The sequence below is a fragment of the Pelmatolapia mariae genome, linkage group LG8 (assembly GCF_036321145.2).
Source record: "Pelmatolapia mariae isolate MD_Pm_ZW linkage group LG8, Pm_UMD_F_2, whole genome shotgun sequence".
NCBI lineage: Eukaryota > Metazoa > Chordata > Actinopteri > Cichliformes > Cichlidae > Pelmatolapia > Pelmatolapia mariae.
Window position 1 is genome coordinate 4,694,767 of NC_086234.1, and position 17,400 is coordinate 4,712,166.

Below are 17,400 nucleotides of genomic sequence, written 5' to 3' on the forward strand. Positions count from 1 at the left end.
AACCACAGATGTCCACAAATTATATGTAATAATGAGAAGTGACACAGTGAAAAAGTATTTAACATGTTTACTTAAATGTATTTGATACTTTGTACAAAAGCCTTTATATGTGACGACAGCGTCAAGACATCTCCTGTATGGAGAAACTAGTTGGAATCGCATGGCAGGATGCTGGTAAACGGACCAAACTTCAGTCAGGAGAACAACTGAGATAATCCATCCACAATACGAGGTTAGTCATTAATATACTGCAACAACATGGGAATAGAGCAGCTGCCAGAGAATTCAACATTAATGAATCAATGGTAGGGAAGTGGAGGAAACGCAGTTTTTGGCTTTCCTCATATTCCAAAACGTGCTTCGTCTCTTCGTGATTACTGTAACCTGGCGTAATTTGCAGATCATGTTGTTTGCAGCCGCTGCAATGCTTTTGACCAAAACAGGCACAGGTTGATGACACCATCAACATGCACTTTCGCGGTACAGCAGTACGGTCAAAATCTCTTGGCCAAATTCGTATTGTTTGTATCATATACCGTTTATATCGCCCACCCCTAATTCTGATATAAAATAAATATCAAATAAAATACATGTTGTGACTTTGAGCTGTCACTGATATGATGATGGACTCCTTTAGTGCACAGACAAACTGAACCCACAGATCTGTATCAATTTAAAAAAAAAAAAAAAGCAAGCATGAGTGAAATGAAGATGCTTTACATCAAATCAAAAACCACCAAAAACAGATAAAGAAGAGGGAAGTTCCAGTTCTTCCTGTTGGAAGATAAATAGCGAGTGTAGCACATTTCTGCAGAGAGAAGCCCACCTGGAAATGGATCACTTGGTGGTTCTGATGGTGATGCTGCTGTTGAGCTCAGGTAGGATGCTTTGTGTTAAATACCAGCTGCTGTTAAATTAAAAAAAGAAGAAGAAGCACAGAAGAAGACATCCAACATGTATAAGTCAGCTTTAATATGTTTGGTATCCCTTTTTATATGTAGAAGACCGTTGTTGTCATGGGTGCTAAGATGCAAATGGCAGATTATAATTGTTAAATATTGTTAAATGTGCATTTCCATGGATTTGTGTTGGTGTGTGTGTAAATGCAAAAGCATACATAAACAAGAGAAAAGGTAGGAAAAAAAACATTTTGTTTATCTTGGTGCTATGGGAGGAATATTAAGGAAAGGTAATACATGTCTGTTGACCCACTTTCAAACCATTTTTTTTTCACAATGAAATCTGAATCCTGACATTTTCACTGGTCTTTCTACCCTCAAAATCAATCAATATCTGTAATTTGGGAAAGATAAAATACTGATGGAAGCCCTTTGCTTCCATTGCTAGACCCAGGGTTGCACTATATGGTCAAAAGTTTAAGGGGGTCCAATCTGTGAGCTGGCCTAACTGTGAGAGCAGGGAGGCAGGCAGGTGATAAGAAGAAGGGAGTCCGAACCAAAGTGAGAGTGGCAAATTCAGCAGCAAAGTCCAGCGTCCGGGTGGAAAGGAAACTGTAGGCGGTGAGGTAAAAAATCCATGGACACAACTAGGCACAAGAGAAACAAAGTGAGTACAAGCATGAATTGCAATGAAGCGCATGAGTGAGGCGACAATAACGCTGGTTAGCAGACGATCTGGTGGAGAATTGTTGTTCCAGCTGGCCTTGAAGAGGAAATCAGTAGTGGTTTGCGGATCAATACTGAAATATCGATTCCTCTGATACCTGTTATTTATGTTCTAGAATCGATTCTCAAATTAAAATATCGATATTTTAGTAATTTGAGGTAAATTTGTAGTTTATCATTAACAGGAACATAGTGGAAAGAAACTATTCGGATCGTCTAACTTGGAAGGAACTACATCCTCTTCCACCTTTCTTAGTCACATGTGAAATATGGCTGTATAAAGGTGTCGCAGCCCCTTGGACTGCGCACTAGTCATGTGCGATACCACTGATTTAGTTTCCGATCCGATACCAAGTAAAATTCATCCGATACCGATAATTTGTACAAAAACTTAATGTTTTATTGTATTTCAAATTATAGCTTCATAATGATTACATGACAACAGACTACTTGTTCTTATTGCTTAAAAATGCAGAATTATCATATAGAAATAAAAAACCTGCAGTTGTGCGCTATTTGAACACATTGCCTACCTGCAGCACTGAAGGACTCCCCGAGAGACATCTGTCTGGCCTTAGCAGCACCTGTCCCTGTCCCTCTCCTCCTCTACAGTTCGCCTCAATATAAGCTTGTCATATTCTGTGATATGATTTACTCTGGGTTGTTTGGGGTTAGTGGTGTTGCTACAACACCTCACTGTCTTGCCACATGTATCGCAAACCACATCTTGGCGATTTGTGGAGGTCACGCCGAGGGGCTGTGACGCATTTATACAGCCGATTCTAGAACATAAATAACTGGTATCGGAGGAATCGATATTTCAATATCGATCTGCACACCACTAGTGCCCACTCACAACAATGGCTGAGCGTAAACGGAGTCATGTGTGGATGTATTTTATGTGTTGAACGGAAAGTGAATGTACTGAAGCAGGGAAGAGGATGGAGGTGAACAGGAAGGAATGGCAAGTGAGGAGAAGCCGGGAAAAGCTTAAAATGATGAGGGAGCGTCATAGCAAGAGTATTTAGGTTTACAGTAAGTGGCAAAACAACAAATTTACTGATAGAGAGGTGGTATGAGTCTATGATTTGGATACTTTAGGGCAGTGCTTCTCAATTATTTTCTGCTACGACCCCCTTAGGAACAAGAAAACATTTTGCATCCCCCGCTCTCCCCCGCAACTATAAATAGTATAATTTGTCTATAAAATTGTTATTATAAGTACATCTCTGCACAACATTGTATCCTTATTAACATTAAAGAAAACAAAAAAAAGAAAAAAATGATCAACTTAAAACAAAGAATAACTTTATTAACATTGTTTTTCACTCTGTAACAGAAACAATTTAAAGTGCATGTAGTAGCAGCTCATTGTTCATTCAGTAGGCTGGTTTCAGTTATTGTGCAAAGGAACTTGGATGAGTGACGAAACGTTTCTCCCACTGAAAACGTTATGTCCAGATGAACAGAATCAACTTTTTGGGAGTAATTTTTTTTCCCTGTCTATGGCTGAGCCCCAGTCAAGTTCTTGCTTAATACTGATGGATTCATTGCTTTTCTCCACAGGCGTCCAGCCTATAGGGACACACAGTTCAGCAGGTAAATAAACAAATTAAAGAGAAATAATGAATCACAGAAGAGAATGAGCAGTAAAGCTTTTTTCAACTTTATTATTTGCAGAAGTACATTGACTTATTTACTGATGATACTCTGCTTTCTCGTCAGACCCTGACGTCAGGGTGGTAGGCGAAGCCAGTCGCTGTGCTGGCACAGTGGAGGTGAAAAATATGGGAGAATAGAGAGCAGTGCACGGTGTTGGCTGGACTCTGAGGCAAGCAGCTGTTTTCTGTAAACATCTGGGCTGTGGCTCTGCTATTTCTGTAAGAAAGAAAATGGTGTCTCTAAGGACTGTGTGGGAGCTCATACATGACTGTGTTCAGTCTGCATTTGCTTTGAGAGAATGTGCAACATCATCGGTCTCTGACAATACCCTGGATCTCACCTGCTTAGGTAAGTCCATAAGTGACATCAGCAATGACTTCAGTGCTGATAGTACGTGTGTTTAACACGTATGTTGTGTGTGCGTGAGGAAATGCTGACAGGTGCTCTTCTAAACCCAGATGTAATTTTTGTAAAGAGAGAAAAGCAAACAGCATGACGGAGAAGACAACAAAACACAGACACAAGTAAATTCATAAACACCACAACACAAGCTCTGAGATCAAACTTTCTCTAAGACAGCTCAGTATTGGGGCAGTGTTTACTTCCCTTAAAAGTGTTTACTTTTAAGGGAATTTTAATGTATATTGTATTTTGTTACGCAGGAGTAGGTCATGGATAATAAATATTGATTTTTAAATAACTGAACAGATATGAAATCTACCAGTATCGTTTCTTTAATGTTATCAGTAAAACAAAGGCAGGCGATTTTTAATTTGATTTTAAACTTTAAGTTGAACTTATTTGAAATGAAAGTCAGAAGTCCCAAGTCAGCAGATATTTCGAATCCCCATATATTTTCCCCTGAAACTGCAGGATGAGACTAAACACAAATTTCCTAAAATTATACTTTTATGCCACCTCTTTTGTTTTTGCCAAAACAATGTCAGACTGTAGTTTTCTCTGGTCCTCTTCCCAACTGGAACAGGAGTGATATGTTTCACTCCATGTTACCCTTAAATTGCCGGCTGTCTGAGTGATGTCCTAAACATGACTTTCTACATAATTGGGAAACTTTCTGAGAAATCTGGTCTTGTTAGGAAAGACGGCATCCTCCCCACTTTGGATGGAGCAGCTCTCATCTCTAGAAATCTGGCCAATTTTATTAAACTGCCCAAAAATTTATAAACCATATATATTTTAGCATAATGCAACCAACATTCCTACCTCTGTTTATATAATTGTATTTCTTATTGTAGCAATCATTATTCCTACCTCTTACCACCGATCACATTGCACCTTACATTACACCTGCAGATATATACATATATTTCTTTTTGTATATAACTTGTACATATCTTTTGTAGATACTTATGTTATTACAATGCATTCTCTGTGTAGGCACCTCTTAAACTTTAAGTCTATTTTATTTTCTTCTCTTATCCTAAAAAAATCTGAATATAGAAATCTACATGCTGCCAATGGAGAGATGCCAAACTGTGTTTCATTCTTCTTGTAACAGTGACAATAAAGATCTATTCAGTGTGCATATAAATGCATATGGCATATAAATAGTATTGTTTTCATCCACAAAGTGATTCCCAAAGAACTTTCACTTTTCTTTCACATATTTGACCCTCGGCTCATGTTGTTTTAAATGTGCTCCTTATTGTGCATATTTATTGTGTGTTTTATAAATTGTCTGTTTTAACCTGAGAACTATCGAACAGAATTTCATCTTGACTGCATAATGACAATAAAAAAATCTTTGAATTTTGAATCTAAGTGATTTTTTTGACCATTTTGAATTTCTCTTTTATCTCAAAGAGTCTGTCAGACTGATGAATGGGACCAGTCTGTGTTCAGGGAGACTGGAGGTGAAGTCTGACCAGAGCTGGTCCTCAGTGTGTGAAGCTGACTTTGACCAGCAGGATGCAGAGGTGGTCTGTAGGGAACTTGGTTGTGGGTCTCCGTCAGTTGTCCAGGGGGGCCTCTATGGAGAAGAGGAGTCTCCATTGTGGAGCAAAGAGTTCCAGTGTGGAGGCCTCGAGTCTGCTCTAATGGAGTGTAAGAAATCAGGTTCAGTTACAAGCAGCTGCTCACACAACAAAGTTGTTGGACTCACCTGTGCAGGTAGAAGAAAAACATCACCTTTATTTGGTTCAAACTCATTATAGTCATCTCATAACTCTCTGCTTTCTGCTCAGAGCCTGTTAAGATGGAAGGAGGACCCAATCGCTGTGCAGGTAATTTGAAGGTGAAACAAGGAGAATGGAAAAATGTGGATGGCTTTTTTATGATGCTGAAGGAAGCTGCTATAGTCTGTCAACATCTGGACTGTGGCTCTGCGCTTAGCATAGACCTTACCAGGTCCTCAGATAGCTCTGGATGCAGGATCGATTTTGACTGTGTTAAGTCAGGATTTTCTCTGAAGGAATGTGCAGTGTCACTGACGGAATACGACTCTTACTCCATCCTGAAACTCACCTGTTCAGGTAAGTCTATCACTTAAATATTTTATGAGGAAAACATGAAAAAAGCATCATGTGTGAGTCAAAGATAATGACTGTAGAGATTCAAAACTAAGCGACTGCATCATTCAATCATGTTGAGAAGTCATAATATCAATATCTTGGTACTAAAATTATCGTCTCTCCAGATTCTGTCAGACTGCAGAATGGAGCCAATCTGTGTTCAGGCAGGCTGGAGGTGAATAACCAGTTTAACCCGAGCTGGTCCTCAGTGTGTGAAACTGATTTTGACCAGCAGGATGCAGAGGTGGTCTGTAGGGAACTTGGTTGTGGGCCTCCTTCAGTCCTCAAGGGGGGGCTGTACGTAGAAGAGGAGACTACAGTGTGGAGCAAAGAGTTCAAATGTGAAGGCCATGAGCCCTCTCTCCTGGACTGCAGAAGCACAGAGACAGCAAGAACCAACTGCTCTCCTGGCAAAGCTGTTGCACTCACTTGCTCAGGTAAAGAGCTGCTCATTTGGTCTTGTTCAAGCTATCTTTATTCTTTAACTGATGACGTTATGTTTTCTATTCAGACCCCGATGATGTCAGGTTAGTGGATGGAGCCAGTCACTGTACAGGAAAACTGGAAGTGAACCACTTGGGTGAGTGGGACCCAATGTGTGGTTCTTCCTGGACCCTGAAGGAAACAGCAATTATCTGTGAAAGGCTGGGCTGTGGCTCTGCTGTTTCTGCAATTGCAGGAATGGAGACTTTTTCCAGATATTGGTGGGAGATCAACTCTGAGTGTTTCATGTCTGGATCTGCTCTGAGGGAATGCTTAGAACCACGTTACAATGCATACCTCATGTATCTCACCTGTTCAGGTAAATCCATCAGTAAATATGTCATGTCCTTTCTTTTCCTGTGATTTGGGAATGTTTTATTAGAATGTTTGTTATAAATTGAACACATTAGAATAAGTACAGTAGTTTATTTACAGAGTGTAAGGCTCCAAAATGGCTCTACATTTGGAAACATCCCCTCTTCCTTCTTTCACATAATAGTATCATCTTTGTCTGTTTTTACATGTAATTGGCCACATGCTCATCAAAATAAGTCCACTTGTTTCTGCATGGATTCTCAGTAGGAGTGAGCCACTATTCACTTGTCTAAATAAATAAAAGCTGGAAAAGAAAGAAAAGGCCTGCTGTACTTTATTGTCTGATAAGAAATGAAGCTGTGCAAAGTTGATAGTTGGTCCGACAGTTGATCTGGCTTTGCGGCATGTCATAACTAACTGATGTCTCTTCAAACTGTAGGTATGCAAGCAAAAATATTTCATTTGTAATTGTTCCGCTCCTCTGTCCTGACATTCCTTTCACACTCTCAACTGGTGCACATAAGATGGGAGGAAAGAATGCAAGTGAAGGGAGAGAGGAGATCACATCATGAAAAGCACCCTAAATCTTGATTTCAAAGTCCAACTGTGCAATATTGCATCTGTGATGATGCTTTGTGGTTATTGTTATTGTTAGTTCTTGCTGGAACACCAACTTGCACATATTAAACTTTTTTAAAAAATCTATTTTTGATATTTTCTATTATTAATCCCCTGCTCCCCCCTTTCTTCACTTGTGAACAAGACCCAAACAAACTTGAACTCTTCCGTTCTTGGCAACAGCTCATCCTTAACAAAGGTGGGCATTCCAGCCTTTTCCAGCTGAGAAGCATGGCTCAGACGTGGAGGTGCTAATCTGATTTCTGCCATTAATCTAATCCGGGGTGGCTGACCTCCTGGAGACCCAGGACATGTTGGAGAGATTACATCTCTTGTATGGCCTGGGAACACGTCAGTGTACCCTCAGATGAGGAGGTAGATAGGGGAAGGAAGTCAGGGGTTCTCGCCTTAAGCTTTGTCCTCACAACTCAGATAGTCGAAAGAGGACAGATGGATGCCTGAATGGATGGATCTTTTTATTGCATCTCTGCTGTCTTTGACTTTTGTTTCATCTTCTCATTTCTCTCCAGACTCTGTCAGGCTGATGAATGGGACCGGTCTGTGTTCAGGCAGACTGGAGGTGAAGTCTGACCAGTCTAACCCAAGCTGGTCCTCAGTGTGTGAAGCTGACTTTGACCAGCAGGATGCAGAGGTGGTCTGTAGGGAACTTGGTTGTGGGCCTCCTTTAGTCCTCCAGGGGGGACTCTATGGAGAAGTGGTGGCTCCATTGTGGAGCAAAGAGTTCCAGTGTGGAGGCAATGAGTCTGCTCTCCTGGACTGTAGGAGCTCAGGCTCAGCTGGAAGCAGCTGCTCACCTGGCAAAGCTGTTGGACTCACCTGCTCAGGTAGAAGAAGAGCTGTACATTTAATCTGGTTCAGCTACCTTTATTCTTTTACTGAAAATAAAATCCACCTAATAAGGGTGAGCAGGGTAATTTTTGTGATCATACGAATCACAGTTTCTATTTCTAATACAGTTTTCATTTCAGATGTTTTGGAGAGAGTTGTCTTTGTCTCTTTGTCTTATATAATTTTAACACTTATTGCAGGCTTCAGTTCAGGAGCCATGCTCTTGAAAATCCACTGAAAATCCATGTTTCCCAGAGTTTATAATGATACCCTCCTTTCTGGTGACTGGTTCCTGTGCAGTTTTAGCTATACTAATTCTAAGATTACCATCGCCCCTTTTCCATTAGTGCCTACTTGAATTGATTCAGCACGGTTCACTACAGTTAAGGGCTTTCCATTAGGTCAGGACTGGATGCCACCAATTAGTTGGTCAGAGGCATCACTCGATCAGTCATGAGTCAAAAACGCCCTTTTGAAACCCTAGCAATGAGGGAAATAGCTACAAAAAAACAACGCCATTGCCCCCGAGTCTGAGAAAAAGCCACAGATCGAGCAACAGGTAAGTTCTTGCCTCGATTTCCACTTTTGTTGTCGCATACTAATTACATCACAGGATGCTTGGCAGTGTTGCTATGACGACAACCATTCGTAGTACTGGATTGTAATGGAAAATCAGTTGATCCGAGTCGAGTCGTGGCAATCTGTGGTGAGTCGATCCGAGTAGGTACTAATGGAAAAGGGGCTCATGAGATCCTCATAAGATGCATAAAAAAAGAAATTTGGTCTGAAGGGGTTAAAATGGTTTGATTCTAACAGAAAGAAGCTTTTCAGCCTAAATCAAAATTCTTCCTATACCTCTGTTCTCATTAACCCTAAACCACATTAACACTAATCACTGTAATGAAATTCACCTGACGTTAGTGTTCTGGTGTTAAATCTGGCGTCCCCCAAGGCTCCATTTTTGGGACCTCTTCTATTTTCATGATGCGTGCTGGACCTAGGCTCAGTTTTTGAGAAATATAACATCTGATATCATTGTTATGTAGACCACCCACAGGTTTACCTTGAGTGGTTATTTTTGTATTTTTTGACTTAACTTCCAGCATCTGCTCTAATTTCGGTCCTTTGTCTGCGATTTCTACATCATGAGATCTCTATGGACAGCTTGTTGATTTTTAATAAGGAAGTGAGTAATGTTGTAAAAGGCAGCTTTTACCTTCTTATAAATATTGCCATAAAAAAACACTTTGATCCCTTGAAGACGTGGAAACAGTAATTCAAGCTCTTTTTACTTCTCAGCTGGATTACTGCAGTGCATTTTATCTTGGACCAGTGCATGCTAATTTTCTGTTATTACAAATTACCAAAATACAGCAGTTAGATTTTTAAGTGGAACTTCTGTCAGAAAAGACAATGATTACCTGATAAGTACAGAGTTGAATTAATTATTATTTATTATTTATTGGTCCACTGTGATATATATAAATTAAATTTTCTCCTGCTTTTAGTTCAGTCAGAGCTCTTTTTGTGTCTCACACATTTTCATACATTTGTAAATGACTCTTTATCTATTATCTAATTATCTAACTTGCATTACTTTTATCTAACTTTCATGTTTGTTTATTTTATTCATGTGTTCTTCTTATCTTTATCTTATAGTTTCTTCAAATGTTTTTCTTTATTGTCTATTCTTATTAGATAAAAAATAAAGTGACTTGACTTTCTACACTCTGTTCAGATCCTGAATATGTCAGGTTGGTGGGAGGAACCAGTCGCTGTGCAGGTAAACTGGAGCTGAAACATCTGGGAGTCTGGATGCAAACTGATGTTATTGGCTATGATTGGACCCTGAAGGAAGCAGCTGTTCTCTGTGAGCATCTGGACTGTGGTGCTGCCATTTCAGTAGAACAGAGAAAGGAGTTCCCAAACAGTTCTAAGTGGAAGATCATACCTGACTGTTTTCCATCTGGACGTTCTTTGTGGGAGTGTGTTGAACGTTCCTGGCAGTCCTATAATATCCTTTTTCTCAGCTGCTTAGGTAATTATCTGTGACATCTATAAACACTGATTAGAGATTTGATGCCTTTCATTATGCTAAGTTGTGCTTCCTCACACCCTCTCTCCTCCTGTGACCTGGAGATCTTTCTTTTTACCAGGAGGAAGAGATAAAACACAGTTGTATCCAAAGTTTATAAAGTGGTGTAAAGAATACTTCCACATATACATCCAGTCCAATGGTTTCTGGCGTACAAAAATCCACATGAGTTCAAATCAAAGTCAACGCATCACAAACATTGGATCTTGCAATCTTGTGCAACATGGAGTGCTGTAAAATTCTGCTGGTGGTTTGAACTAAAGAAATTCTTGAAAGAATAGTTGCAAAACAGCAAACTAATCATCTGCAGAGCAATGGCTTATTTGACTTTCAGCTCATCACAGCACAGAAACAGCTTTAGTGAAGGTTGCAAATGATCTACCCACGGCCTCTGACAGTGGACTCATCTCTGTGCTTGTCCTGCTAGACCGCAGTACTGTTCAAGATAATATTCTATTAGAGGTATTAGAGCATGTTGGAGGTATTACAGCTACTGTGCTGCAGTGGTTTGTATCATATTTATCTAACAGGCTTCAATTAGCGTATGTAAATAGAGAGTCCTCTTCACACACTAAGGTTAATCGTTGAGTTCCACAGGGTTCAGTGTTAGGACCAGTTCTGTTTACATTATACATGCTTGGATCTGGGAGACAGACACCCTCTCTACTTTTAAGATTAGGGTAAAAAGTTTCCTTTTTAATAAAGGATATAGTTAGTCAGGATTCAGGGTCACCTGATCCAGCCCTAAGTTACACCAAGGCCATAGGCTGCTGTGGAACTCCCATGATGCATGAGTGTTTTTCTTCGGTCACCTTTTCCACTTTTCCACCTCTCTGCATTTAATCATTAGTTATTATTAATCTCTGGCTCACTTCCATAGTGTGCCTTTGTCATGCTTTCCTTCCCTTACCCCAACTGGTCATGGCCACCACCAGGGCCTCTGCTCCTGACTGCTGCTGCTGATGCGCTTTGTGACAAACTGCATTACTCTACCACTTTTGCACCTTTTGAATATTTAGGCTTAATTTTGGTTTGGTTTCTGTCATTTAGTTTTATTGACATGTTTGTTTAATCTTATTATCTTTACGATTGCTGCAACAGTTTTCTCCAGTGGGACAATAAACTGAACTTTTAAATCCTAGGATCTTGGTATCTTCTCTTGTCTCTCCAGACTCTGTCAGGCTGATGAATGGAACCAGTCTGTGTTCAGGGAGACTGGAGATGAAGTCTGACCAGTCTAACCCAAGCTGGTCCTCAGTGTGTGAAGCTGACTTTGACCTGCAGGATGCAGAGGTGGTCTGTAGGGAGCTTGGCTGTGGGTCTCCTTCAGCCCTACAGGGGGGGCTCTATGGAGAAGTGGAGGCTCCATTGTGGAGCAAAGAGTTCCAGTGTGGAGGCAATGAGTCTGCTCTCCTGGACTGTAGAAGGTCAGGCTCAGCTAGAAGCAGCTGTTCACCTGGCAAAGCTGTTGGACTCACCTGCTCAGGTAGAAGAGCTGCAGCATTAATTTAGTTCAAACTCACTTTACTGATCACTCTCTGCTTTCTGTTCAGAGCCTGTCAGGCTGGTGGGAGGAGCCAGTCGCTGTGCAGGTAAAGTGGAGGTGAAACACGCACACTGGAGACCAGTCTATGGCTATGACTGGACCCTGAAGGAAGCTGCTGTGGTCTGTGAACATCTGGACTGTGGCTCAGCTGTTTCTGTAGGACAGAGAGAGGACTCCGCTGAGAGATCTGTGTGGTGGATCAAATCTGACTGTGTTCAGTCTGGCTCCTCTCTGAGGAAGTGTGCAATATCATTTTCATCATTCTTCATCCTGGATCTCACCTGCTCAGGTAAGACATCTCTGTGACAACATCAGAGTTGGCTTGAATAAACAAAGGGTGCTGTCCATTACACTAACTAAAATTTGGATTAACTGAACGTTTCTGACATAACAAACAACAACATAAAAAAATCAGAGAGACAAGTCGTTGGATTTAAAATTGTTTTTATGTCACTGCTCATCAGGAGAAAGTTTATATTATCTGAAATTAACATTCCACCCACAGACTATCTGGCACTTAAATCGAATAGGACCCAGTGTTTACTTCTGGGAGACACTACATGAGAGGGAGGATAAAGACAACAAAAATTCCGTTATAATAGAAAAGTAGGAGGCAAACCATGCAGGGGCAGTGTCCTTGATTCTAAGGTATCGTTCAAGGTGGTTAATATGGATTATTATTTGTATGGTCAATTGTATTGCAAGTGTAGAACTCAGATCCAGTAGAATTAGAGTAGAATGGAGCCCAGAGTCAGCAGCAAGCAATAAATCCTTTGTCACCTTAATAAGACTCTTTGTTGTGGTGGGTATGGAAATCTGATTGATAGTCCTCCAAAATATTCTTGTTGTTCATATGTAGGATTGATTGAGAAACAACAGACTTTAATAACATTTTAGACAAAAAAAAAAAGATTTTAAATTTCCTAAGAGAAGAGGCTAAAGTGTAGTTTTCTTTAGGACAGGGTGAACTTTGCATTTTTAAAACCATTAAGATGAGGATGAACTAATAGTAGAGAGGATTTGGGGAGCAGAATTTTAGGGATAATATCTTGCTAACAGGTGGCTGAATTAAGGCGGGAACGTTTTTGATCCAATTCTTGCATTGGGATGACATTAAAAACTAGGGCTGTTCGATATAACGATATATATCGGATGACAATATAAAAACGTCATTCGTTTCATTTTACGCTATCGTTTGTTTCGTGGTGTCGCAAAATAAACTGTTTATGGCAATATTTTTTCATCGTTTTGATGGTCACTGTAGTGGCTATATTAATTTCTTAAAGTTCTCTCTTTCTCCTATATTTTATATAACCACACTACGGACGGACAAGTGCCTGTTTTTATGCGTTGTGGTTAGCAACAACGACGGTAACAGCATCGCGTGTCCGCTTGTTTATGTTCCACATAAACCTTTCACAATAAAGCTCAAGATCCTGTTGAGACTTTTCAAACTAAACTAAATCACGTGAAAGAGCAGATTATTTACGGATGAGAAGTAAAAAAGAGCCGCCAGGTGTTAAAAAATAAACCTTAGACTCAAACGTTAGAACAGGCTTTTCCCCGCAGCACGCTGTGTAATAAATACTCACAAAGAAAACGGCGGCCGTTACAACTTATGTCTAAAAATGTATAGTTTCATGCATCGGTTAAAACACTCGACTCCAGGTACACGACGCCCAGCTGGAAACACTTCCCGCAAGACGAGCTGCCCGAGAGTCACATAATTTACAGAAAATGTTACATTTTGTTGATTTATATCGTTATCGGGACGATATAATTCTTATATCGGGATATGAGATTTTGGTCATATCGCACAGCCCTATTAAAAACACATTTGAGCCGAGGGTTCATGATGATTTTGGTTGCTGGGCTTGATCTAGAGCCAGGTGCCGTTTTTCCATTTGCCATTCCATCCATCTATCGATGTCTGCTTATCCAACTCAGGCCTGAGGTGTGTTGCAGTTGCCAGGCTATCGCATTCACACTCACATTCACAGCTAGGGCCAATTTAAAATCACCAATTAACCTAACCCCACTAACTGTGTGTCTTTGGACTGTGGGAGGGAGCCGGAGTACCTGAAGTGAACCCACGCAGTCCCGGGGAGAACGTGCAAACTCCACAAACCCAGAACCTTCTTGCTGTGAGGCAACAATGCTAAACATCCCCCCACTGTGTTCCAGTTAAAAACTGTTCACGTCTCAGTGGCTGTTTCCCTTTGCTGACCAGAAGTGGGGCTGACAATTGAGTTTACATGACCAGGAGTTGTCACAGTTATTTGAGATCAATTTAGAGAAATACGAATTCCTTGCCTATTTCAATGTATGATTATTGATTATTATCACATTTTCAGTATTCCATATCTTCTGCACAGCCTTTCCATTGCTCTTGTGTGACCACTGAGCCACAGTGTCAGATTTTTATTTATTTTATTTAAAAGGAAAACAATTACATGTTGTGACTATGAGTTTAGAAACCAGGATGTAATCCAAGTAGACAGTTTATGAGCTAGAAAACAAAGAAAAGGCCAAAAGCCTGCTGTCTTTAATGATCTGATAAGAGATAAAGATGTGTGACACTGACAGTCAGTCTAACAGATGATCCAGCTGTGCAGCATGGCATAATTAGCTGAAATGTCTTCAGACTGCAGCTGTGGAAGCAAGATTTGGATTTTGCACCTCTGTCCTCACACCAGGAGGAAGTAAGAAAGGAGAAAGGGATGCAAGTGAAGGGAGTGAGAAACCATGAAAGTGTCATGAAAAACACACAACTAGACTTCAGTCAAAGTGCTGTTTAATGACTATGCTGGTTTTGCATCCCAACTAAATGTTGTCATGAGCTTTTAGTTTCTTCTTTATATTTGTCTACAGTTGTCACCTTTCAGCTGAATGATTAGTGTGAATTCAGATTCCACTGTGTATCTTTTTTTTTAATATTTCTTGTTGTGACATTAACTTTTACACATTAAACATTATAATCGATTTTCTTACTGTCATCTGTTTAACCCTGGAGAACCCATGGGGTCAAATTTGACCCCATGGGTTCTCCAGGGTTAATGTGCATCTGCTTTCTCTCATCTATTTCTGTTTGATCTGCTCTCCTCTCTCTCCAGACTCTGTCAGGCTGATGAATGGGACCAGTCTGTGTTCAGGGAGGCTGGAGGTGAAGTCTGACCAGTCTGAACTGAGCTGGTCCTCAGTGTGTGAAGCTGACTTTGACCTGCAGGATGCAGAGGTGGTTTGTAGGGAGCTTGGCTGTGGGTCTCCTTCAGCCCTACAGGGGGGGCTCTATGGCGAAGAGGAAAATCCAGTGTGGAGCAAAGAGTTCCAGTGTGGAGGCCATGAGTCTGCTCTCCTGGAGTGTAGGAGCTCAGACTCAACCAGAGGCAGCTGCTCACCTTGCAAAGCTGTTGGACTCACCTGCTCAGGTAGAGGAGGAGCTGCAGATTTGGTTTCAACTTATTTTATTGATTCACCAGTGACTTTCTGCTTTGTGTTCAGATTCTGTCTGGATGGAAGGGGGAATCAGTGGCTTTTGATGAGCAATAGTTCATCCCTACAAAACCCTTAAAAGTTTAATCTCTAGCTGACAGGTGATGGAATTATGGTGGGAGATTTTCTTGCCCAATTCTTTTAAGATCTTATCAAAAAGACAGATGAGCTGAGGGTTGAATCCGGTTTGATGTGGAGCAAGATGTCTTCCATTTTATTTTAAAGGAATAATTTAAAAAGCTGTTCACGTTTCAGTGGATGTTTCCCTTTGTGGACTAGGAGCAGGACTGACCACTGAGTTTACAGGACCCAAGAATTGTGACAGACACTGGAGATTTTTTTTTATTAATTTATCAAGAAATGAGAATTTCTTGCCCATTTTCAATGCATGATTATAGGAATTCATCAAAATGTTGGGCAAAACTTGTGTTTTGTTAATATTTAAAGTTGTCATTGACAGTGCGTGTCTGCTTTTCCTCCTCTCTCCTTTTGTTTTGCTTCATCTTCTCATTTCTCTCCAGACTCTGTCAGGCTGATGAATGGTACCAGTCTGTGTTCAGGGAGACTGGAGGTGAAGTCTGACCAGTCTAACCCAAGCTGGTCCTCAGTGTGTGAAGCTGACTTTGACCTGCAGGATGCAGAGGTGGTCTGTAGGGAGCTTGGCTGTGGGTCTCCTTCAGCCCTACAGGGGGGGCTCTATGGAGAAGTGGAGGCTCCATTGTGGAGCAAAGAGTTCCAGTGTGGAGGCCATGAGTCTGCTCTCCTGGACTGTAGAAGGTCAGGCTCAGCTAGAAGCAGCTGCTCACCTGGCAAAGCTGTTGGACTCACCTGCTCAGGTAGAGGAGCTGCAGCATTAATGTAGTTCAAACTCACTTTACTGATTTATTGATCACTCTCTGTTTCTGTTCAGAGCCTGTCAGGATGGTGGGAGGAGCCAGTCGCTGTGCAGGTAAAGTGCAGCTGAGACGTGAAGACCTCAGACTTTCTGCACTGTTTTGTCTACCTCAGATGAGGCGTATAAAGAAATGAAGGCTTACAAATTTAAATTTTACTATGTTATTTTTTACAAGCTGAGTATGTCAGCCCAATTCTCTGAAGTAAAAGCTGGAAATTTAATTACATGTAAAAACAATATATTTACCTAAAACATGAAGGCTTTAGCTTTATTCTAAATACAAAGTAATGAGTCTGTTTTGAAAATGCAAGAAGCAGAAAGTACAGAGATTTGTTTAACCCTGGAGAACCCATGGGGTCAGATCCGACCCCATTGGTTTTCTAGGGAAACCATGGGGTCAAATTTCACCCCATGGTTTCTCCAGGGTTAAAATGTAGGGAGTATAAGGAAAAAGTAATACTCAAAGTATAGATGCCTGAAAATTCTTAAGTATACTACTTAAGTAAAGTAACAAAGCATTTGTACTTTGTTACTTACGACCTCTGGTGGATATGTAGAGGTCATTCAGACTATTGCACAGGAATAATTCATATTCAGTGCATGACCGCTTAAAGATTATTGTGGGAACTGAGCAGCCTGTTGGCATAAAAAGCAGGCGCTCCTGTACCTTATAGGCTGGTGGCCATGATATAAGTGGGCACATTATGTTCCAGCAGTCTTTGCTAAGATGCAAATTCATAGTTATATTTTCACTTTCATAATGCATCATGTCTCCCGTTAATGTGGCCAAACAACAAACCTTGATTAATCTATCCAGAGGAGGTTTCTCCCCTTGCTGCTCTTTGACTGAATGAAAAATGACAAACTGTAGTTGGGCTGTGATGTTCAGTATTCAATGAAATTGGTAAAATTTTAGATATAAACATGGGTGTGAATCAATCAACTCTGTGTTGAAGTGATTGTCGGACTGCTGATGACTGTGAATGTGTCTGATCAGATGAAACAGCTCTTAGCGTCAGAGTGGTCGTCCTGCCGCTGATTCTGCTGTTGGAGAATATCGTCCTGTATTTCTACTGGAAGGTACTGAACCCATCTTTGTGCTGAGAATGAACGCTTTATTGGGCTGAAAAGACAAGTGACGCAGTCAGTCTGACACATGTGCTGTTATGTCTCTCCAGGCCCGCAGGGGGCATATGCTGAGGAGACAGGAGACCAGTGGGCTGATTGACTCTAACCTCGGTGTTTGTGCATCTCCAGAAGGTCAAAATGAGACCTCTACATCAGCGTGA

At 40.8% G+C, this 17,400-nt stretch overlaps 1 protein-coding gene across 1 annotated transcript; it reads left to right on the plus strand.

The window, feature by feature from the left end:
• The first annotated feature begins 832 nt into the window (after window positions 1–832).
• On the plus strand, window positions 833–17,400 carry LOC134633443 (scavenger receptor cysteine-rich type 1 protein M160-like). The gene is given in 15 exon segments (XM_063482286.1): window positions 833–878; window positions 3,351–3,635; window positions 5,112–5,417; window positions 5,492–5,779; window positions 5,944–6,255; window positions 6,330–6,620; window positions 7,765–8,079; window positions 9,822–10,121; window positions 11,350–11,664; window positions 11,732–12,013; window positions 14,838–15,152; window positions 15,738–16,052; window positions 16,127–16,165; window positions 17,109–17,191; window positions 17,290–17,400. Coding segments are annotated over 15 exon segments (3,603 nt in total).